Source organism: Elephas maximus, chromosome 6 (assembly GCF_024166365.1).
Source record: "Elephas maximus indicus isolate mEleMax1 chromosome 6, mEleMax1 primary haplotype, whole genome shotgun sequence".
NCBI classification, from domain to species: Eukaryota; Metazoa; Chordata; class Mammalia; order Proboscidea; family Elephantidae; genus Elephas; species Elephas maximus.
Genome location: NC_064824.1, coordinates 131,718,185 through 131,743,108, shown reverse-complemented (window position 1 = coordinate 131,743,108; position 24,924 = coordinate 131,718,185). Strand labels below are relative to the sequence as shown.

At 46.2% G+C, this 24,924-nt stretch overlaps 1 protein-coding gene across 1 annotated transcript in view; it reads left to right on the top strand.

Annotated features, from left to right (window-relative positions):
- Positions 1 to 3,546: 3,546 nt before the first annotated feature.
- Positions 3,547 to 24,924, top strand: part of PID1 (phosphotyrosine interaction domain containing 1) — a 261,404-nt gene continuing 240,026 nt past the window's right edge. The window contains exon 1 of the mRNA XM_049888380.1: positions 3,547 to 3,843. Within this exon, the coding sequence (XP_049744337.1) occupies positions 3,814 to 3,843 (30 nt within the window). The 5' untranslated portion in view covers positions 3,547 to 3,813. The remainder of the gene's footprint in view (positions 3,844 to 24,924) is intronic.

Here is a 24,924-nt window from a genome sequence, read left to right as displayed (position 1 = left end):
TTCTTCTTCTTTTTTTTGTCACTTCCCTTGAAATGGTATTTATTAATGAGATTAGGCCTGCTTAGATAATTATAAGACACTAAGTACAATAGAAATGAGTCCTGGCGGCACAGTGCTTCAGAGTTTGGCTGCTAACCAAAAGTTTGGCACCCACCAGCCGCTCTGCTGGAGAAAGATGTGCCAGTCTGCTTCAGTAAAGACTTACAGCCTTGGGAACCCTCTGGGGGCAGTTCTACTCTGTCCTGTGGGGTCACTGTGAGTCCGAATGGGTTCAGCAGAAACGGGTTTGGTTCGAAGTACCGTAGGAGCTCTGGTTGTGCACTGGTTACAGTGCTTGGATGCTAACTGAAAGGTCAGTGGGTGAACACACCAGCAGCTCTGCAGGAGAGAAGATCTGGCAATCTGCTTCTCTAAGAATTACATCCTAGGAAACCCTATGGGGCAGATGTACTGTGTCCTATAGGGTTGCTATGAGTGGGAATCGAGTCACTATAGCCAAAACCCAAAACTCGTTGCTGACAAGTCAATTCCGACTCCGTAAGGGCTGAGTAGAACTGTCCCATAGGGTTTCTAAGCAGCGACTGGTGGATTCCAACCGCCAATCTTTTGGTTAGCAGCCGAGCTGTTAAACACTGCGCAACCAGGGAGCCTCGACCGCAGTGGGCTTTTTTTTTTTTTTTTAAAGTAAATACGTGATATTAGTCATGTACTTTGAGCCTAATGTTTTGACTCACTGCACCAAAATACCTTCCACTTAAATAGTTCCTTGTTTAGAACAGACCTGTTTATAAAGCCAAGCGGCACTTTCAGACTCTCCAGCGGGGTGAGGCTCCCAGAGCTCCAGAGCAGAGCTTGCTGGCCTGAGGGTGCAGGTCCCACCTCTGGCCAGTAGATGTCTCTGTTTCATTCACCCTCCATTGCAGGTTCCTCGTGAATGGGGAGGCTAGGGAGGAAAATTCTGAGCAGGACGTTGCCGGGTCCCTTTATCCTCCTCCCACCGGCCTCCACCTCCATCCCCACCTCTCCACCTAGAGTCCTGATTCTTGGCATAAAGGTAATTGAAGCTGGAGGGCTTTTTGGGTTTAAACACATTCCTTGCTTTTCCAAACCTGTTTGCAACGTGGGAACGGCAACTGAAAACAATCTCTACGGAGCCGAAGCCTTTTCTCTTGAAATAGCATATCCTACTCCGAACGAAACGCTATATTACTGAGTCATAGCAATTAATTACATTCGGAGGTGAGAAGACAGGATTTAACGCTCTAATGTGATTTGAATTTAGGCCATTATCTCATCCCACTGCTATTTAAAAACAAAATCACTTTTCCACGGCAAGCTTCTGCAACTAAGGATCGTTTAAGAGCTTAAGTCTGAAGACAACCCTGGCAACTGAATATTCTTGTTTCAGCTTCATGAGGGGTTTAATACTTGCGTTCAGATTTTCTAGAATTTTGTAATGAAGTGCATCTCTTTCTACACAGGGATCCAGTAAAAGAGGGCCAGGTGGAGGCTGGGAAGGGTCTGTTATTCTCCTCAGGAATCTTCTAGATGTGGGAGGTGTGCAGGATGAGCTACTGAAAAAGCAAAAAAAAAAAAAAAAAAAAATTCTCAGAACAGAGATGGCATGACCAAACACCTGAGTGTGTTTCCTTGTGAGACTGACACACCAACATGTAATCAGAAGGGATTTGTTGATGCGTCCAGGGCAGGCCACAGGGATGGAGAAGCAGCTGACAAAGTGGGTGAGGCTTTCAGGAAGGAGTGGGGAGGGTCTTCTGGGCCATCAGGGAGATCAGCCTCTCAGCAGCAGATCGGTGGCTTTGCCAGAGGCTCCTGGGGCACCTGAGGTCCTAGGACTACTGGGGCAGTTGGCAGTAATGTAGCTACCGTACAGTCCAAAAGGAGCTGCCTGGGACACTGGATCAGAGGCGAGTGTCCTGGGCTGGGATCTGAAACACAACTCTGCTATGTGACTCTGTGAACCTTGCCTCCCCAAGCCTGGAAATATAGGTTATTTCTGGGCCCCAGAGAGCTGCTGGGGGGATCAGATTCTGGAGTGCTTTGAGGCCTGGAAAGCACTCCACCCATGGAGGGTACAGAAAATGGACAGACCCTCTCTAATATGAGGTATTGATTGCAACAGTGCATCAGTAGCTTGGGAGCCAGTATTGGCTGTTCCTCAGGGCCCTGGTAGCGCAGTGGTTGAGTGCTAAGGCTGCTAACCAAGAGGTCAGCAGTTGGCGAATCTGCCAGGTGCTCCTTGGAAGCTATGGTGCAGTTCTACTCTGTCCTATAGGGTCGCTATGAGTCAGAATCGACTGAGTCAGAATCGACTTGAAGCAGTGGGTTTGGTTTTTGGGTTTTCAGTACCCTACTCTGGCCAGCCCTGCTCCTCCCTGGGCCCCACCTTTCAAGATCCCCACCTCCCCACATACACTGTGATACCCAGGCTCTCTGCTCCTTCTTCATTATGCTCCTCCCAGACCCTTCATCTCCTCTAGAGTCAGCTTGGATCCCTGCCAAGCTCCTCCCTACCTCCAGTCCCCACTGGTGGTTCCTTCCACCTGTATCTATGGTCAGAGCAGTTAGAGCAGAAACTCCAGCAAGACTGTCATCACTGGCTATCTGCCCTGGGCAAGTGATCTCAATTCCACAAGCCTCAGCTGTTCCGTCCATACTATGGGAATAATAATAAAAATCTTGCCTAATTGTCAGGAGAATGGGAAGGGGAATTTGAAGAGCCAGGTCTGTTTGGTAAAGGTAATCATTACATGGTGACTGGCACCAGCCTGGCAGCCTCCAGGCCTGGGAGTCCAGGGTGACCCCGAGATATCTCAGAGTCTCCTGCGGAGCCTGGGAGATCCTGGGATGAGTGAATGATGGGGTCTTGTGCCTGCCCTGCGCACTCCATGTATTCTTCAATTTCTGCCCATGTGCCATGGCTGTCCCTCCCACCTTTCCGGTCTCAGTCCAGACCTTTCCTGGCCCCCTATCCGGGAAACTCTGCTTCCCCCATTCTCATGCCTCAGCCCCTGTCTTATTTTCTCCCCAGCCTTCACCACCACCAGGTCATGGCACCCGGTTATGTGTTTTCGAGGTCGTGGACCGTATCCTCCTGAGAGATGTAAGCTCAGGAGAGGAGGACTATTCTCTGCCCCCTCTTCTCAGCGCCTGGAACACAGCGGGGCTCAGTTAACGGAGTAGGGGGGATGCATGGAGGTCGTCGCCCACTGGCCCCGGAGCATTTCAAGGGCGCCCAGCCCAGTGCCAGGAATGGAGCCTGGGCGCCTAGGAGCGACTTGTCTTGGGGGGGGGGTCCCCGCTCTCCGAGCCCCTGCCTCCCCAGCCACTGTGCCCCTGACCTGTCCCCACCCCACCCGGGCTCCGAGGCGCAGAGCCAGGGCTCTGCCTCCCCACGCCCCCAAGCTGGGAAGTGGAGGAGGAGGCTCCCCCCGTCCCTGCTCCCCCCTCCCCCCCCCCCGCCCCAGGCATGCTCAGAGCGCGCAGGCCCGGGCGGCGGCGGGGGAGGAGGAGCGGCTGCCCTGCTGCCGTGCGCTCGCGGTCCGGGCGGAGCTGCGCAGTCAGTCCCCTCGCAGCTGCGCCAGGACAGAGGCGCGCAGAGCCCACAAGTTGCCGGCAGCCGCGCGCGCAGCCTCCGCTCGCTCGCAGTCCCCCGCGTCCCCCAGGCCGCGATCGCCAGCGGCACACACCCCCGCGGGCACCCACCCCAGATGTGAAGTGGACCGCAGCCCCTCGCCCTAGCCACCCACGGAGTCTCCCCGTGTCTCCTCCAGCAAACCCCACAGCTGGAAGATGTGGCAGCCGGCCACGGAACGCCTGCAGGTAAGGGCCCCGGGGGCCAGCCTGGAGGAGGTGCCGGGGCCGGCGGAGCCCAGGAGGCGCCGCTGCCCACTTGCAGGGATTTGCCCGAAGCGAGCGTATAGGACCAGCGATAGAGATAGGATGCTGTTAGCTCAGCCCTGCGCCCAGCACAGGCGGGGGTCCGGGGGTATGACATTGGCGCTTCTGGCCGTACAACTTTTGGCTTAGGGGGTGTTTGTGTGGGTTGACGTCTGTACTGTTGGACTTGGTGACCAGCAATTTTACGCTGCATTCCACTACTCGGTTTACTAGTTTGGGGTTAGAGTTTTTGAATCCATATTATTATTATTGGAGGTCCAATAATAAGAGATTATTTATTATCATTTTTGGTCTCTAGTAAAGATAAAACAAATGATTTGTGAAAGCATCCATTTGCCAGTGTAATTTAGAAATGTCACGCTTGATTTGGCTTGGTCTTGGTATGCTATTTTTTTTTTTTTTTAATTCATTGGCTCTCTCCATCTCCCCTGAACCTAGGCTCCCCCAGATATTTGAAAATCAAAAGTTACCTTTAGCCAGGAAGAGTTAGGTACTAGATCATCCCTTCAAAAGTTTTTCCCTGCTGTCTCCTGGAATGCCAGAGGGTACTCAGAGCTTTTGATTTGAATTCTGAAGCTAAGGATTTGGGGAAGGCGCTCACACAGAGGAAGAAGGGGGTTTCGGAGAAGAGCCCATCAGTGACATTTGGGACATGCCATCACCCTGGCTGTAGGGTTTGATGACTGCCTTTTGCTTGGGGAAACATTCTCAAGAAGGACAGCAGCTCTTGTCTGGATAGATTTCACTGAATCCCATGCAGTTAAAGTTTGGGCAGGCTGAGAGCCACATTGTTTTGTAATAAATTTTGAGCAAGTGTTTAAGTGGTATAATACAGCGCGGTTGGACGCTGAGCTCCTCTGAAGAGTTAGGACTGTGGAGGCCAGGAGTTTTGGCTGGCGCTTGTGGTTTTTCAATGAAAATTCAAATCTCCAAAAAGGGGCTGTCCCTCAGATGCCGGGAGAGGCTGGCTTTGGCGTATGAGTCCTCATCCAAGGATTAACCTGCAGATGGCATTGCATTTGGCAGAAAAGATGCAGCATAGCTCTGTCCCCAGGCTCCCTGCGCCTGTCATTTGTGGGGAGTGGGTTCCCCCCTAACAGAGCCAGAGACACCAGGCCAATTCCCAAGGGCCCCCAACAGAGTAGCCAAGAAAATGGGTTTTTGGCCTTGGAGATGGGAGGTGGGTGACGAGCCTTCTAACCCCCTCCTTGTCTTACTTATTAAGAGAATATCAGCATTGGGCTCTGGTGATGCGAATGCGTTTCGGCAGTCTGCACCAGTTACCAACGGTGCTTTTCAATTCCTCCTTCAGTTCAAGGCGGGGATTTTTTTCCAAAGCAGGGGGATGGTGGGGGAAAGGTGGAAGGTTCCAACCAAGTGAGGAGGGTCGCTCTTGGAAGTCCTCAGAGAAGACATGGCCAGACTTCCTCGAGGCTGCTTTTACAGCCTGCTGATCTGTGCCTCTGAAGAGTCTGTGGATTTTGGTCTCTTGAAGTTCTTCGTACGAGGTCTGCTTCACTGAGGGAATCCTGTGTGCTTCAGAACACATGACACTTGACAGGAGGGCAGGCTGGCTTGCGTTCCGCATGGCGATCATTCCCAGCTAGCACTGTCTTCCTTCCCTTCTGTGAACGCACACGTGTGCGGCTTGGCCTGAGTCTGGTTCCTTGCAGCTGGTGTTTGCGGTGGGTTCATTTTATTTGGAGGTGAAATGTTGAACGATCCTGTGCTTTTGGCTTTCGAGATTGCAGGTAAACATGAGTTCCCGTCTATTAAGATCGAGTTTGTGTCACTGTTGGCAGGCACCTATCAACATGGGGCTCAACTTCAGGATCCCCAAATTTAAATTAGCCACGGGGGCCCGGGTCTTTTTGCAAGGTAGGTCTCCAGCCTGGTGATTATAAAAGGGATGCAAATGGAGGAAAGTCTGGATCCTGGCTGCTGCTTCCCAACTAGCAAGCAGCTAAATGATTTTTTCCTACACAAGGTTTCTGTGTTTTTACTTTGCTTCTGGGGGCGGGAGTTGCTGCGGGAGAGGTGGTGAGTGAGCTGCTTGTAATAATATTTTATTTACATTCCTTGTGGTTATCTTTGTCACGCTTTCTGTTTGCTGTCTGGGATTTTTCTTCCCCTTTTTGCCCTCAAGGCACCATCATGTAGGAACGCTTCTTTCCGGTACTTATCACTGAGTGGGGTGCTGGACCATGTCCAGATTTGGTGGCCATAGAAACGGCCCTTGAAATGGTGTTCCATGGGGAAAGAAATGATGACCCCGGCACTTAGCAAAGCCTAAGCCCCACCCTCCTTACACAAATCTTTTTAACCTTCTCAAGCAACCTCATTCATTTTTTCCCTCATTAATATTTAATACAAATATTTTAATTCAGAGGAGCTGGAGTAAGGAAAATGCTTTGAGGAAACAGTTCCAAAGCTTCTTAATGGGACTAAGACATCAATTTATTGTACAAACATCTAGAAACAAAAGAGGTCGGGGGCGGGGGGGGGTGAAGAGAATCACATCTTTTCTTAATTTATTTTATTAAAAAAAAAAAAAAACTAGTGTATTAGTTCCTATTAAAAACTAACCAAACCCATTGCCCTGGAGTCGATTCTTGATCATAGCGACCCTACGGGACAGAGTAGAACTGCCCCATAGCATTTCCAAGGAGCACCTGGTGGGTTTGAACTACTGACCCTTTGGTTAACAGCTGTAGCACTTAACCACTATGCCACCAGGGCTTCCATTAGATGAGGCCAATTTTATTGCCCTGGAATGGGGCTGAACTTGGCTTGGACCAGACAGCCACTGTCTAACCAAAGTTTGAGTCCAGGAATTAGGTCCCCTGCTCAGGAAATAGAATCTTTGACCAGGTTTGATTATCATTCTCATTACCCATTTCCTTGCCAAACAAAATGATGCTGACATTTTCTGATTTGAGAGTTGGCTGTTTGACCTAAATCCAGCCCAAGGAAAGGGACTTGTTGCCCCAAGCAGGGCCAAGCTGGGTAATTTCTCATTCAGTCAGAGGAACCGCGGCAAGTTCACCTGCTCCCTTGAATGTTAAAACTTCCCTTGCAGCCCACTTGAGCCCTCACTGGGAGTTTCGGCCATTAAAAATATAATAGGATCAAAAGGGACGTGAAGATTCAAATTACTATGCCATCTTTTTACAATGAATAAATACGAATCCTTCCCTTTTCACCTTCTCCTCTCTGCGCAGTGGGCTTTTTTCTTGGAGGGACTTGGGAGAGTTATAAATTTTGAAAGAAGCAGGAAAGAAACAGGGTCTTCTCAGAAAAGTAAAGAAGACTTTTTCATAGAAAAGAGGTGAAGTATTGGTTTTTTAAAATAGAGATAAGATGAGTTCTGGCCTTGATATTTTAACATTTGCAGGGGTTTCCTGATTGTTTTAATTATTGGGCTGGGTGGATCCCTTAGAAGTGACAGGCCCACCCCATAGAAGAGTGTGGGCTGACGTAGCCGAAAGGAACACGAGGGCAGTGGTGTTTCAGTGGTAGAATTTTCACCTTCCATGTGGGAAGAATGGGAATTCCAGAACACGTAATCGTGCTCATAAGGAACCTGTACTTAGACCAAGAAGCAGTGGTTCAAACACAAGGGGATACTTGATGGTTTAAAGTTAAAAAAGGTGTGTGTCAGGGCTGTATCCTTTCATCATAGTTATTCACTCTGTATGCTGAGCAAATAACCCAAGAAACTGGAGTATATAAAGAAGAACGCAGTATCGGGATGGGGGCGGGGGGAACTCATTAACAACCTTCAGTATGCAGATGACACAACCTTGCTTGCTGAAAGTGAAGAGGACTTGAAGCACTTACTAGTGAAGATCAGAGACTACAGCCTTCAGTATGGGTTATACCTCAACATAAAGAAAACAAAAATCCTCACAGCTGGACCAATAAGCAACATCATGATAAATGGAGTAAAGACAAGTCGTCAAGGATTTCATTTTACTTGGATTCACAATCAACACCCATAGAAGCAGCAGTCAAAAAATCAAGAGACACATCGCATTGGGCAAATCTGCTGTGAAATACCTGTTTAAAGCATTGAAAAGGTAAGATATCATCTTGAAGACTAAGGTGCGCCTGACCCAAGCCATGGTATTTTCAGTTGCATCGTATGTGTGTGAAAGCTGGAGAATGAATAAGGAAGACCGAAGAAGAATTGATGCCTTTGAATTGTGGTGTTGGCGAAGAATATTGAAGATGCCACGGACTGCCAGAACGAGCTCGTCTGTCTTGGAAGAAGTACAGCCAGAATGCTCGTTAGAGGCAAAGATGGTGAAGTGTCATCTCACGTACTTTGGATACCTTATCAAGAGGGACCAGTTCCTGGAGAAGGACGTCATGCTTGGTAAAGTAAAGGGTCAGTGAAAAAGAAGAAGATCTTCAATGAGATGGATTGACACAGTGGCTGTAACAAAGGGTGCAAACGTAACAATGATTGTGAGGATGGCGCAGGACTGGGTAGTGTTTTGTTCAGCTGTACACGGGGTCGCTGTGAGTCGGAACCCATTCGACAGCACCTAACAGCCACAACAACATGTGGGAGACCTGGGTGTGATTCCTGGCCATTGTACCTCGTGCACAGCCATCACCCGTCTGTTAGTGGAGGCTTGTATGTTGCTATGATGCTGAACAGGCTTCAGGGGAGCTTCCAGACTAAGACATAACAGGAAGAAAGGCCTGGTGATCTGCTTCCCAAAATCACCCTATGGATCACAATGGTTTGATCTGCAACTGTCATGGAAATGGCACAGGGCTGTTCTCTTGTGCGTGCTGTCCCCCTGAATTGGGGGCCAGCTCAACAGCAGATAATAACAACATAAGTCTTCATTGAACTATCAGGTACATTTTTTTGGAGACCAGGGTAGGAGGATAGCAGGAGAAGGATGAACGGGGACTGAGTTTGAAACAAAGGAACGCAGTCTTGTCTGTGGTGTAGTTATTACAAGGATGGGGTGGGATCTGAAAGTGGAAGTGTGGAGAAGGAAGTTCTAGCACAGTCTAATTGTGCGTCTCTGCGTAACCATCTTCTCATGAGACATCCCATAAAGGTTCCACTTTAATGGTTTACCTGTGTTCCCTAAAATTAAAATTTCTCCATGGCAGGCAGATCCAAAAAATACAGAGCGTTTATCCAGAAAACCAGATTCTGGTTTCTCAGCCTGGACTATTTTTTCCTCCCCAACCCTTCCTTTATCACTCTCATTTCAGCCAAGAGGTACTCATTAGCACTTCCAGAAGAGGAAACCAGAAGGGGAGGGAGAAAACTGTGTCCTGAGAGCCTTTCTTTTGGTTTCTTATTCAGTGATTGGCTGATTCAAGCCACTTGTCGCTGAATCGGCCCCAACTCATGGTGACCCCACGTGCGTCAGAGTAGAACTGTGCTTCATAGCGTTTTTAGTGGCCGAGCTTTCAGAAGAAGATGTCCAGGTCTTTCTTCTGAGATGCCTCTGGGTGGACTCGAACCTCCAACCTTTTGGTTAACAGTCGAGTGAGTTAACTGTTTTCACCGCTGTCTTAGTTACCTAGTGCTGCTTTCCACAGGAATACAAGTGGGTGGCTTTAACGAAGAGAAATTTATTTTCTCACAGTCTAGTAGGCTATAAGTTCAGGTTCAGAGCATCAGCTCCAGGGGCAGGCTTCCTCTCTCTGTCGGCTCTGGAGGAAAGTCCTTCTCATCTTTCTCAGTAAGAGTGTTACAATCCTGCCCTAATCCTCTTCAGCGTAAAATTACAATCGCAAAATGGAGGACAACCACACAAAACTGGGAATCCTAGCCTAACCAAGAGGACACATGTTTTTGGGAGACACAATTCAATCCGTGACAACCACCAAGGGACTCCTTTTGGCCGATACAAAGGTTGACATTTTTTGGGTGATTAAATTTTTTTTTAAGTTAGGGATTTTAGGGGGTGAGAGTACTTATCCCAGCTGAATTTGCCCTTTCTCTGCCTTGTCATGTCTGGTAGATCTCACCTTGAGTGTAGATTGTTCTGTATTTATTTCTCGATTTTTATACCACTTCCTCTTTTCCTGTGAGAAGTGAGACCTTCTAAAACGTCATTTGGGGACCATGTGACCTGGCCCACCAGGGAGAGAGAGAACTGGGGCAGAGAGGACACTTTTCCAGGCAGACTAACCTGACCAAAGGACGCTAGGACAAAGAGGAGAAGGTCATGCTAACCACTGATTTCACTGAGCATGCACAGCTCGTGTGGTGCTGTGCTAAGGGATGTTCTTGGGATAAGCTAGATCGTTTACCTCCCTTAACCGCTTTTATTCCTATTTGATAGATAAGGAAACTGAAGTCCTGAGAGTTTAAATAATCTGGCCAGGATCCTGTAGCTAGAAATTAACGCAGCTGGAATGTGAACCTTGGGACCCCCTGTGACACAGTGGTAAAGTGCTCTTCTGCTAACCAAAAGGTCAGGGGTTTGAACCCACCAGGTTCTCCGCAGGAGAAAAGACCTAGTGATCTGCTTCCATAGAGATTATAGCCTAGGAAACCCTAGGGGGTGGCTCTCCTCTATCCTGTGGGGTCAGTAGGAGTTGGAATGGACTCCATAGCAAATGGATTTTAGTTTTGAAAAGTCATCCAGGATGTTTGGCTTCAGAGCATACTCGTTAACCACTTCACTGCAGAGTGGAAGGATAAAACAGAGCACGAGGCAAAATGCTACTGTGGGACTGTTCTTATCAATAAGTAGAATTTGAACAGTCGTCTGCCCCTGGGCTCAGAGAGGCTGCTTTCCTATTTCTTGTGGAAGCAGTGTCGTTGCTTTTGTTGACCAAGTGTTACTTTGGACTGTTTTTCGTGGTCCCAGTCTCTGGAGAAAAGAAGGTACTATGTAGTACTGAAGTTGAAATTTCCAGGTGCCATTTAAGTCTTTTCAGCTGGAGTGCATGGCAGTAATCCAAACTGTTGTTGTTAGGTGCCGTCGAGTCAGTTCTGACTCAGAGACCCTGTGTACTACAGGACGAAACTGCCCAGTCCTGCGCCATGCTCGTAATCGTTGTTATGCTTGAACCCATTGTTGAAGCCGCTGTGTCAATCCATCTTATTGAGGGTCTTCCTCTTTTTCATTGACCCTGTACTTCACCAAGCATGATGTTCTTTTCCAGGGACTGATGTCTCCTGACAACATGTCCAAAGTATATAAGACAGTCTCGCCATCCTTGCTTCTAAGAAGCATTCTGGACGTACTTTTTCCAAGACAGATTTGTTTGTTCTTTTGACAGTCCATGTTATATTTGGTATTCTTCATCAACACCACAGTTCAAAGACATCAGTTCTTCTTCGGTCTTCCTTATTCATTGTCCAGCTTTCGCATGCATATGGTGCAATTGAAAATACAATCCAAACTATAGGCCCTGAAAGCCAGTACTCAAGGTTGATCATGTATGCAGTCATCCAAAGTTTACATAAAAAATGGGGGGTAGGAGTGGGGGTGGGCTGATATGGGGCAAGTTAGACAATTCAAGAGCAATTGCTTAGAAATAAGGAATGCCACTCTTACAGAGATGCCAAGTTTCTCATAAAATTTATTTCTAGATTTTGCCATTCGTCCCTTGTAGTTGTGTAAGCATGAAGTCAGTGGGCCTCATGGTTCCTAAAACTTGGAGTTACCATTAACTGGGGAGTCCATGGGTGGTGCAGACAGTTAAGTGCTTGACTACCAGCTGAAAGGTTATCAGTTTGAACCCACCCAGAGATGCCTCAGAAAACAGGCCAGGTGATCTTCTGAAAGGTTAAATCCTGGAAAACCTTGTGGAGCAGTTTTACTCTGTACACATGGGGTTGTCATGAGTTGGAAACAACTTGAGCAACCAACAACATCATCGTTAACTAAAGGCCTGATTCTTTCTCGGAGGTACACTGCTCTCTTATATCATTGAGTCTGTCTCTGAGTTTGTCAGCAAAATTGCTATCAAGTGGATTTGCAAAATGCTGGCCTTGGACAACACTTTCTGCCTCTTGTTTACCCCTTGCCTAATGTGGGTGTTTAATGTTGACTGTATTGGGTCATCTTTGGGTGTTAGGCAACTTTCACATTTTGTTTGATGTTCCGGATTCGCTCTTTCCTCTCCTCTTCCCTCCACCACTGACGCCACTCGGACTATGGAAATGAGCGCTGGAAGAGACCAGGGAGGAGTCAGTCGCTCTAGACAGCCCCAAGGTGGCCTGAGATCAGGCGCCTTCCACAGGGGTGTTTCATTTGTGAATAGCAACAGTTCGGGGACTCATTAGCGGTCAGCAAATAAAACTGCTCCAGAAATACTCGATGGCTGCAGTGTGCTTCTCTCAGCCCCCGTGGGCACAAAGTTAAAGGGAAGCTTTACATAAGGAGGACAAGAAGCAGCTGAGATGTTTGTCCAGAGTCCTTAACGTGTGGTGGAATTGGTCTGCTATCACTTTGTGTTAACTTAAAAGAAATGTTTTGACCCCAGTTTGGCTGCCAACCAGTGACACAGCCTCAGCACGTTCATCAGGGCCCACCCCATCACCCAAGGGCTGGGACAGGAAGGGGTCAGGGAAAAGACAGAGACTAGCTACGTGCCTCTGGTATATTTCAATGTGTCCAAAGTCTCTCAGAGATTGTCCATCGAATGCTGATGCCATGTGGGTGTCTCATCTTACTGAGGTCTTCTCTCCCATCCCCAGTGACCAGGGGTCTCTCTGCCCTTGTCTGTTGCCACTGAGGTCTTACATCGATGAGGAAGGTTTCAGTATTGATCTTATTAACAAGGCTATTTCCTGAACAGTATCAGAAGTCATTGGTAAAAAAATAACTAAAAAAAATTAACCCACTCTTCTTATAAAAAAATTCATCTCAGTCACTTCCTGGCAATGTTCTGGTTTAGTTTTATAGCTTCTCCGAGCCTTGGTTTCTCCATCTTTCAAACAGGGAGATCTACCTTTCAGAGATTTTGGTATACAACAAGTCCTCAATAAACAAGAGCACTTCACCTTAACACTGTCAGGGTTGGTCAGTTTAGGAACAGAGAGCTTTCAGCTCATGTCTGATATCCTGTCTTCTCTCGCATAAATCTTTAACCTACCTCTACTAGGTCCCAATCACCATGCTAAGTATGGGGGCCAGATACTAAGAAGGGCCTAGCTCTTAACTTGTTGTTAGGAGCCATTGAGTCAATTCCAACTCATAGCACCCCCAAAGGACAGAGTAGAACTGCCCCATAGGGTTTCCTAGGCTGTAATCTTTACTGAAGCAGATAGCCACATCTTTCTCCCATGAAGTTGCTGGGTGGCTTCAAACTGCCAACCTTGCAAGTTCTGAATTTACAGGGCCTCTATTCTTGTACCATCTTGTTCAAAGCTGGGCTTAGTATTGTGTATTTCCTGGTATGATCATAACAATCAGGCTCCCTGTTGATAACAAAGAAGAGCCCAGGCTGGGTCGGCATAAGAAGCCCTTGCGGGTGTGTTAATGTCCCCTGCCGGTCTCTGTGGGAGACCTCACTCCAGGACCCTCCTTCTGCTCTTGATTGTAGGTAAGTGCGGGCCACTGACTGCAGTCACTTTTACAGGTGGAGATGAGGGTGCACAGCTATATGTCAGTCTCAGTCACGTATGATGGGGGGCATGCAGCCAGTGGCCCTGGCTCACTTGGGTACCTGTTCGGGGGGCCTGGCTGTAGTCATCCTGGAAATGGGTCTGTGTTTGAGGTACCTGTCACATCTCCTTTAGATTCTGCCAGGCAGTGGCCTAAGGACAGGGTGGAGTCTTAACTTTCTTATGTTACAAACGTATTGAGGGTGGTGGTGTTGTCAGGTGCCGTTGCCCAACAGGACAAAACACTGCCCCGTCCTGTGCCATCCTCACAATTGTTATTATGCCTGAGCCTGGTGTTGCAACCACTATGTCAATCCATCTCGTTGAGGGTCTTTCTCTTTTTTGCTGAGGGCAGTCCCGTGGAAGATGACTTACTGTTGGGAGTTGCCATGTATGCCATTGGGCTGAGAGTGCGCTGCTGCAGAGGACACCGTAGGTTAGTTGTTTAAAAGCCTCTAAATGCAAATTAGCCACAGCGGGAAGGTTCGTCATCTGGCAACTATTTTCAGTGACTTTGGCGCCCAAACAGAGTCAGAGAGGAAGAGGGACTCTAGTCTACGTCCCAGGGGTGATAGTTTCTTGTAGCCAGGCTGTACTGACTAGCAGGCACTCATTCAGTCAGGTTTTATTGGTGATACTCGCTGTGATCATTAAGATTTTGTGTCACCTTGGCTGGGCCATGATTCTCAGTGGTCTGGCAGTTATAATGTAGTTTGGCAGTTGTCACTTTCATGATGAGGTTTGTTATGAGTAACCAATCAGTTGAAAGGGAGTTTCCTTGGGGGTGTGGCCTGCATCCAACATAAGTGGACTTTCTGGCTAGGCTCGTGGTCTTTTGCTTGCTCTGGATACTGTACCTGGCTCCCGTTCGTCTGACCTCCAGGTCTTGGGACTTGAGCTAGCAGCTTACCTGCTGCCTTGCTTGCTGATCTTAGAATTCATTGGTCTTGGCAGCACGTAAGCAAGAAGAGCCCTGCTGTCTGTGTCTGACTTGCTGATCTTGGGTTTGCCAGCCCATGTGGCTACGTGACTCAGGAGGGACCTCCAGCCTGACCCGTGTTCCAGCTTCTACAGCTGCATGAGCCTTTCTTTGATATAGATCTCTCTTTATATATATTAATATATACTTTACTGGTTTTGCTTCTCTAGAGAACCCAGCCTAAGACACTTAACTTTTTCAGCCAGTTTCCCTTTCATGTATGGAAAAAATAAATAATAGTGACAATTTGTTGTGGGCTTGGAGTCTGAGTAATAGTGGTTAATAACAGCAATAATGATAATATCAGCCAACTTCTATTTAGCACTTACTATGTTCCAGACACTTATTTGTTCTCCCCCAAACCCCCGGAAGGTTCCTTTCATGAATAATAAATGAAGCTTTGAGGAAATAGCCTTCTGCCCCTCTTGCCTCTTCTTCGTGTCCTGTGCATAGATGTGATGTCTGGCATATGTTCCAGACACTTATTTGTTCTCCCCCAAGCCCCCGGAAGGTTCCTTTCATGAATAATAAATGAAGCTTTGAGGAAATAGCCTTCTGCCCCTCTTGCCTCTTCTTCGTGTCCTGTGCATAGATGTGATGTCTGGCATTACAGCAGCCATCTTGTGGTTCTGTGGCAACAAACAATAAGGCTAAATGCCAATTCTCAATGTGAAAGATGGAAAGAGCTTGCATCTCTGATGACATCATTAAGCAGCTGCTGAGCATATTTCCTATTTTTCTTGTTATGGAGAAAAAATATGCCCCTTCCTATTTACTTAAGCCTATTTGTTAGTTGGGTCTTAGACCTTTGATATTCCTAACTGAAATGCTATTAAAACTCAGGTTCAGACTCATTCTCCATGTCTTACTCATTGTTGTGGATTGAATTATGTCCCCCCAAAAGTTAAGTTGAAGTTCTAAGCCCTACAAAAAAAAAAAAAAAGCCCTAACATATGAATATATGTGGATGTGACCTTATTCGGAATTGGATCTTTGCAGATGTAGTCACGTTAAGAAGAGGTCATACTGGGTGAGCATGGGCTCTAAATCCAATGACTCTTTTTCTGATAAGGAGATAGAGATCTGAAGACACAGGGAGACACAGGGAAGAAGGCCATGTGAAGACAGAGGCAGAGATAGGAGCGACGCTGCCACAGGCCAAGGTATGTCAAAGATTGCTGGCAGCCACCAGGAGCTAGTAAAGAGGCCAGGAAGGTTTGTTTCCTAGAGGCTTTTAGAGGGAGCATGGTCCTGCCAACACCTTGATTTTGGACTTCTTGCTTCCAAAACTGTGAGAGAATAAATTTCTGTAATTTTAAGCTACCCAGTTATGGCAGCTCTAGGAAACTAATACACCTGTGCTACCACGTTGCCTTTTGACTGTGTCTGTCACTGCGCTTCTTGTGTATCTGTGTATGTGTGTCTTGGGTTTGGTATTTATTTATTTCTCCAGTTCAACTTTTTGCAGATATGCAGCTTAGTGACTTTAATTGGGTATGCAACCATCACCTTTGACCAATGCCAGTTTTCTATCACCATAAACAGAAACTCAGTGCTCCATAAGCTGTAACCCCTCCCCTTTCCCCATCCCTTACATCCCTGGCCACCTCTAATCAGCTCTGGGCTGTGTGCATTTGTCTGTTCTTGTCTTTTTATCAGGAAGCCCTGCCATGCAATATTTGTCCTTTTTGTGACTGACTTAATTCACTCAGCATAATGTCTTTAAGGTTCATTCATGTTGTGGCGTGTAGCAGGACTTCATTTCTCTTTCTGGCTGAGTTGTACTGTGTTGTTTGTAGGTACCACATTTTCTTTTTATTTTTCCATTCATCCTTTTATTTTATTTTTTGGTCTTTTTGATAGGTGTGCCCACATTTTATATACCAGGACAAAATGAGTGACTATTCTTTTTATACTGAATGTGAATTTATTTACCTACTGTGTATTTGAAAGACATTAAAACAGACAGTAAAGAAAAACTAAGCTACTGCTCCTTCCTTCTTCTGCTTCTGGTCAACACCTAGGAAAAGGTGGCAAGCCTTGAGTGTAGCACATCCCCTGATCCTGACTGGGAAGACTCTGGGAAATACGGTAAAGGTGCTTCAGGGGAGGGTTAAGTTTCGTGATTAAACTGAGATGAGCAGGAGAGTCCCTTGAAGGTGACTTTTGTGAAGGTGAACTTCGGTCTAGCCTGGCTGAGACCAAAAGAGGGCTAGGATTCTGTCCTTAGAACAGTTCAGATGGTCTGAGTTGGGGAAGGGCCTTTGGGTAGCAGGCTTCTTCTGTGCTTTGTCTCCTCCCAGCCAAGGAAAACTTGTGGGTTGACCAACGGTCCATTTCACCTCGACCTCCAGGGCAGCCTCATAGTATGCCTGGCTTGTTATTTGTATTTGGCTGGTTATTTCGTTTTATTTTTATTTTTCATTTGGTAACATTATACATTGTTTTAAAACCAAAAACCAAACCAGTTGCTCTCCAGTGCACGCTGACTCGTGGCGGCAACCCCATGTACGTTAGAGTAAAACTGCTTCACAGGGCTTTCAGTGGTCGATTGTTGGCAAGTAGACTGCCCGGCCTTTCTTCTGAGGCACCTCTGGGTGGACCCAAACCTTCAACCTTTTGGTTAGCAGCTGAGCGCGTTAACAGTTTGCCCCCTCAGGGACTCCAGATTATTACAATGAAGAACCTATTCCTCTTACGGAATTGGCATTTAAAAAAAAATTTTATTTTATTGTGGTGAAATATGTATAACAAAACATTGCCACTTCAACCGTTTTGACGTGTACAGTTCAGCGGCCTTGACTACATTCCCACGTTGTGGACCCATCATCATGAGTCGGTTCCCATTTATCTCCTCCTGCCGGACATGAACTCTGGGCCCCTTGGGCATTAACTCTCCCTCTCCCCCTGCCACCCGCCCTCGGTGAGCACCAATAAGCCTTGGCCTCCGTTTGCCTGTTCGGAACTCATTTTTAAGATAGACTTATATATATACATACTTATATATATATATGGGTGTGTGGGTGTGTGTACACACATACACATGTGTATATACACACATGCATATGTACACACACATACACATGTATACACACATACATACATATATACACATGTGCATATGTACACACACATATACACACACGTACACACACATACACATATGTATACACGTATATACACGCACATACACACATATACACACATGTGTATGCACACTTATACAGACACATACACACATATATACACATACACACTCATGTATACACCTACACACATACACACACATATATACACATACCACTCATATATACACCTACACACATACACACACATATATACACATACATATACATGGAACCCTGGTGGGGCACTGGTTAAGTGTTCGGCTGCTAACCAAAATGCCCGCAGTCTGAATTACCAACCACTCCTTAGAAACCCTATGGGGCAGTTCTACTGTGTCCTCTAGGGTCACTATGAGTTGGAATCTACTCGACAGCAACATTTTTTTAAAATTTGAAATCATGTACATACATATATGTATCGTTAGGAACCTTCACACTTGCTTTCCTGTGCAGGCTCTTCTTTTCAGTTCAGTCGCCAAGCTGGCACCAATGATCCAGAGCCCCACGAGACCAAGGGAGGGTCTGTGACCGCAGAGCTGCCCTTTTCAGTTCAGCCGCCAAGCTGGCACCAGTGATCCAGAGCCCCATGAGACCAAGGGAGGGTCTGTGACCGCAGAGCTGCCCTTTTCAGTTCAGTCCCCAAGCGGGCACCAATGATCTGAAGCCCCACGAGACCAGGGGAGGGTCTGTGACTGCAGAGCTGCCCTTTCCGCTTCCGTTTCTTAGAGTGAGAGTAATTCAAGTTGTCAAATGCTGTCTCACTTTTCACCATCTTCTTCGGAAGGGGCTGTTGTACGTGTGCCCAGAAGTGGGGGGACTGGAGAGCTGCCCGGAAAAGACTCCTACCTACGTGACATCCTTCCTCAAGAAGTGACCCACCCTGATCCTTTCGTGACAAGTCCTTCCACCCGGCTCCTTGGTAACTGTGGGTCTGAGGATAAATGCCTGATTCCACGGTGCCTTCTGCCTGCTGGGATCCAGCGCTTTGATGCCTTACGTGTGAGGCCTCAGGTGTGAGTGACACCTGGTGTACAAGCTGCCGGTGATATGGGAGAGTGTAAACTGCTGTTTACTTTTTAAGTCTCCCGAGAATGAGCTGGGGACATTTGGACCATGGCACTGATGGGTAGCTTTTTTGCTTATGCTTAAATTCTTGATAACTTAGTGTAGAACTTTCTTTTGAGTATTGTTATGGATGGGCCCCTTTGGGTGGCACAGATGGTTAAGCACTCGGCTACTAACCAAAAGGTTGGCGGTTCAAACCCACTCAGAGGCACCTTGGAAGAAAGGCTTGGAGATCTGCTTCTGAAAGGCCACAGCCTTGAAAATCCTAAGGGCAGCTTGTCCCTGCCCACATGGGGGTGCTATAAGTGGGCATCAACTCCACCCTGACAACTGGTTTCACTTGGTTTTATTGTTGTGGATTGAATCGTGTTTCCCAAAAAGACATGTTGAAGTCCTGACCCCTGGTACCTGTGAATATGACCTTGTTTGGAAATAGGGTCTTTGTGGGTGTTATCGCTGAGCTTAACACGAGTTTACATTGGAGCTCCGGTGACGCAGTGGTTAAGAGCTAGGCTGCTAACCAAAAGGTTGGCAGTTCAAATCTACCAGCTGCTCCTTGGAAACCTTATGGAACGGTTCTTCTCTGTCCTGTAGGGTGGCTTTGAATTCGAATTGACTTGATGGCAACAGGTTTGCTTTTTTATAGTGGAGTAGGGTGGGTCCTAATCCAATATCAGTGGTCTCCCTTATAAAAGAGGAGGCAAGGGATAGATACAGAGGAAAGAAAGCCATGTGAAGACAGAAGCCGAGACTGGAGTGATGCGTCTATAATCCACGGGATGCCACGGACTGCCAGCTGTTGCTAGAAGCTAGGGGAGAGGCATGGCACCCTGATTTCAGAATCTCAACCTGGAGAACTGTGAGAGAGTAAGTTTCTCTTCTTATGAGCCACTCAGCTTGTGGTACTTTGCAATGGCTGCCCTAGGAAAGTAATATACTTATCTTGCACGTCCAACATTATTTCTCTCTTCTTGAATAGACCGCACACACAGCAGTGACATTGAGAATTGTTTCCAGGTGGTAGTAGAGGTGTAAAACGGAATACTACATCTTCTACATTTAGTGCAGATGATTTTCTGCTTGTTTGGATTAAAAAATTATAAAACGATATCTGCTCAGGGTAGCAAATCAAACAGGTTATCGTGTAAAGAAGTTAATAATCTTGTGTTTGCCTCCTTTCCGAGTTCTACCCATAGAGGAACCCCAGTCATCGTTGGTGAGTATTTTTTCATAACTCTCCCTAGGCTTTTTGCAGACATGTACAAATACATAGATGCATACTTAGGGTTTCCCCATATAGTTCAGCAGTATAACTGTGCAATATATATCACTCTGCAATTTCATTTGATCACTTTACAGTGTTTTATGGGTATCTCTTCTGGTCAGTACATGTACTTCCCACATAGGTCTGCGTACAGTTTTGTGGTGACACTAAACCATAATTTATTCAGTCATTCCCTTATCAGTGAGTATTTGGGTTACCTCTAGATGCTTACGTTTTATGTTTTGTAACTGGTACTGCTATCTGTCTATAGCCGTACAGGCTGGTTCTTGTATTTCTTCAGCCTGAATTACCAAAATTCGAATTTGCTAAACCAAAACGTGTGCATGTTTTAAATTTTAGCGGTTGTCAATGAATGACTTTTTGAGAGTTGTACTTCTTGGAGAAAAGTTTGAGATTTTGGTAAAGAAGCAAAGAAGACAGGTCACTGGAGAAAGGAGAGTCTTTTCAACAAATGGTGCTGGAATAATCAGATATTCATATTCAAAACAGCACCAACAAACCCCAACACTGCAAGCTGTACCTTACTCCATGTGTACAAAAATTGACTCAAAATGGACCCTAGACCAACACAGAACTGTGTTCTAGAACACAGCAGAAATTTGCTGTGACTTTGTATACATCCATGAAAATACTGCTTGTGTTCAAGATAATGCATTATGCTATCTATGTATAGAGAGATTGATTGGTTGATTTTTAAGGAGTTGGCTCACGTGATTGTGGGAGGTTGGCAAGTCTAAAATTTGTAGGTCAGGCAACAGGCTGGAGATTCCTGCAGCCCTGTGTCAGGTGACAGGAAGAGAAGAGTGGAGAAGTTTCTGGCAAGATTTCTGTTTATCGTCTGGAGGCAGAATATATCCTAGGGCAAACTCCCTTTCTGCTCTTAAGGCCTTCAGCTGATTGGATGAGGGCCATTCACGTTATGGAGGGTCATCTACCTTACTTAATTATACGTGACTCCTTCACAGCAGCATCTAGACTAGTGTTTGACCGAACGGCTGAGTGCCATAGCCTGACGATGTTGACATATGGCATTCACCATCACAGGGGCTCTGTGGAGGACCACAGGGTACTGTTAATGATAACTGGACAGCAGGCACACACCGAGAGGGTTCTGGTAAACCACTATGTGTGGACACACAAATGTAGTAAGTAAAATGCTATATGGGGGTGAAGGAAGGAAGATACTTTGCAGGGGAAAGGAAGGAAGCCAAATAGTTTGAGATGAGGGACAGAAGATTATCAAGACAGCCAGGAAGGGGGGACATTGGGGGATTCGGGAGGGTAGTGAAAGGATGTGCAGGGAAAGAAGAAACGGAAAGATAGAGCTCAGACAGGACAGCGAGCAGGTCACAGACGCTTAGCACCGTCCCTGGCACATGTGTGTGCTCCACAAAGTGAGCTGTTAAGTGTTAGCTACTTAATGCATGATGGTTCCAGTTCTAGTCCAGTTGATTCTGACTCACGGCAACCCCATGTGTGTCAGAGTAGAACTGGGCTCCATGGGGTCTTCAACGGCTGATTTTTTGGAAGTAGATCACCAACCCTTACTTCCAAGGTGCGCCTCTTGGTGGACTCAAATCCCCAATCTTTCGTTTTTTTTTTTTTTTTTTTTTTCGGTTAGCAGCCGAGCGTGTTAACTGTTTGCACCATGCAGGGACTCCAGATACCACATAGTGAGTCAGTAAATCTTAATTTCATCTTCTGGTTCAGATCTAAGTGTAAACTAGGAATAGAAGAATAGAGTTTTAGAGCTAGGCAAATAACAGAGGTTTGGTGTTTCTCAAAGTGTGTTCCACAGAGCAGGTGATCAGAGAGCTGCTCATATGAGTCTTGGCACAAAGGGTTCAGTCTCTGAGTAAGTCTGGGTTCCACTAGGTGAAGCAGATTGAGTCTGGTTACTCACTGCAGGAATTCTCCTTGTCTTTACAACGCCAGTGGCCCTAGCTTTCCAAGGAGAGGAGAAGATAATACTGGCTCCTTTGTAAAGGAGCCTCCCACAGCTCAGGGTGCTTCCAGGCAGAGTTTGAAATCCTTCAAGTTGACAAACTGGAGGCCTGCAATTTGGATCTAGCCTGTAGACATGTTTTCTTTGGCCTTTTGAGGGTATATAAAAACATAGAAAATTAGTTTCTAGGATTTGAAATTTAGAGGAATTTAGAAGGAGATCTGGAGATCCCAATTCTTTTGGAAATATGGGAGGGTCAGGCCGCACACTGGGTCTGGCCTCTCACATGGTGACCCTGACCAGAGCCCATTGGTTGCTCATTTGCTGGGATGTGGACTCCAGTGTGTCCTGATCCTTAGCTGGCATGTTTTACTCATTTACATAACCTGCAAATTTACACTCATTCCATTAATTACACTAATTTACACAACTCTGGTGGTGGTTGATGTTCTTGGGTGCTCCAAATTGTTTCTGCTCATCTATTAATGTAAAGGTTGTTGGTTCAAACCCACCTAATGGCATCACAAAAGAAAGGCCTGGTGATCTGCTTTCCTAAAGATTGAAGAACCTGTCCCCATCCAGTCGATTCCGACTCCTAGTGACCTCATTGGCCAGAGTAAAACTGTGCCTTTGGGTTTCCAAGGAGCAGCTGGTGGATCCTAACCGCCAACCTTTTGGTTAGCAGCTAAACTCTTAACTATTGCAGATTACAGCGAAGAAAACCCCATGGAGCAGTTCTACCCTGTGACACATGGGGTCACCATGAATTGGAATTGACTCGATGGCAGTAAGCTTGGTTTTGTTAGTGGGTGTTTCAGTTGGGGACCCCGATCTAGTTCATCTCCTTCATTTGGCCCACGGGAAAACTGAATTCTAAGTTCACATAATGTTGTTATCAGGACCAGGTCCTTGGTCAGTAGACACCTAGAGGCCAAGATGATAAATAGTTTTGTAACGAAGTTTATTTTTAAATCCGTCTTTGTTTAGTAAGGAGCCCTAGTGGCACAGTGGTTAAGCATTCAGCTGCTAACTGAAAGTTCAGCAATTTGAACCCACCAGCGGTCCATGGAAGAAAGACCTGGCAATCTGCTCCTGTAAAGATTACAGCCTAGGAAACCCCATGGGGCAGTTCTAATCTGTCCTATAGAGTCAGAATTGATAAATTTGATGGCATACAACAACAACTCTGTTTAGTACCATTCATTGCTCGGAGCCCAAGTCTAGCTGTCGTCCTCGGGAGCCTGAAGGCCACTTCCTCTGCCTTCTCCTTTGGGAGATTGTGTTGGATTTGTGAGATTGGGATGGAGAGACTTGGTTGCCCCTTCTTCCCTAGGCAAACCCATTCACAGGAACTAGAATGTTGTCACTCCTTTCCTTTTCTGATCTAGAGCACGTGGGCGGACTTCAGGCCAAGGTGGGAGGTTGCCTCTACTTTTATCTCAGTGTAGATCACTGTTTTCTAGGATCGCCAGGCAACTAACATTTCTCATTGTAATGGTATTGGCTCCTTTGAGGTTTTTTACTGCCAAACACTGGAGTAGATTGCTTCCAAAAGAGGGAGAAATTTGGAGGGTGGAGAATAGTTTTTAATTTAATGGGTTTCCACATTTTCCTTGCAGATTATCAGCCCACGAAGAACCATTCAAGTTCTATTTCTGAAAACCAAAACTGAAAGATGTGTGTCTTTATTTTTGGATAAGCCCTCTTCCCCTTCAAGGAAACAAAAAAGAAACACACCAGAGCACTTTAGCAGACCTGTTCTCACCATCCTTGAAGTAGATCTTTGTTACTTTCACCTACCTTCCCAAGTGTTGCACCATTCTGCTTAGCTCTGCCTGTCGTCTGCAGTGGTATGGAGTTCTCGTTTTTCTTAGCATTACAAATGCTTGGAATGAAGTCAGACAGTGGCTTGAGCTGTCATCTCGCTTAGACTTCCCACTTGCAAGTGATCTTCTTCATTCTTGAAGCACAGTGTATGCTCGCTAGCCCCCCAGGTTTGCATCATCTACCTGAGTTATGCTAATCCAGATTAGAAACCGTTCCCTTTTGCTCTGTTTCCAGTCAAAGTTTATGAGCTTTATTTATAACTGTTCTAAAAATGATTGCACACTATAACCATACTCACATTTAGGTCTATTATCTATCCGTCCATCTGTCCATCTGTCCGTCCGTCCATCCATCCATCCATCCATCCATCCATCCACACACCCATCTCCCTACCTACCTATATCTGTCTGTTCTTCCGTCGGTCCATCTATCTACCTACCTAACTACCTGCCTGTGTCTCTGTTATCTTTATTGTCTTTCCTGTGACACCTTTGAAAACCAGAAAGTCATCTATTAATGTAAGGTTAATTTTGCAGTAGCAAACAGGGAGAGGGATGGTGCTCGCCACATAATACAAAAGTACTGACCAATTTATAAACTCAAAAAGTACTGTGATATATTAAAAAACAAACAAATAAAAATAGCTGTTCTCAAGTTGATTCTGACTCATGGTGACCCCATGTGTTTAAGAGTAGGACTGTGTTCCACAGGATTTTCAATGGCTGATTTTTTTCGGAAGTAGATCTCGAGGGCTTCTTCCAAGGTGTCTCTGAGTGGAGTCGAACGGCCAACTTTTTGGTTAGCAGCCAAGTTTGTTTACCTTTTGCACCATCCAGGGACTCCTGGTGATACATTAGATCCTTATATAGTTCTGAAAAGGCCGGTCCCTGCTTGATAAGGAAAAAAAAAAAGGTTTGGAAGTACTTTTCAATAAAACATACAGATGCCATTGAAACACTAAAACAAAACCCAAATAAAACCTCTCAAACACCAGTCATGTAAAGAAGGGAGAGATTTAGAAAACCTAGAATTTTTAGCCCTGAGCTTCCTGGCAGCCCAAGCAAGAAGAGAAACATGGTGAGTTACTTAGCCCTCATTACCTAATAGAAGAATGTATACCAACTCATCTGGAGCTCCAGACTTTTTCCTAGCTCTCAAATTAAAGACCCTGCAATT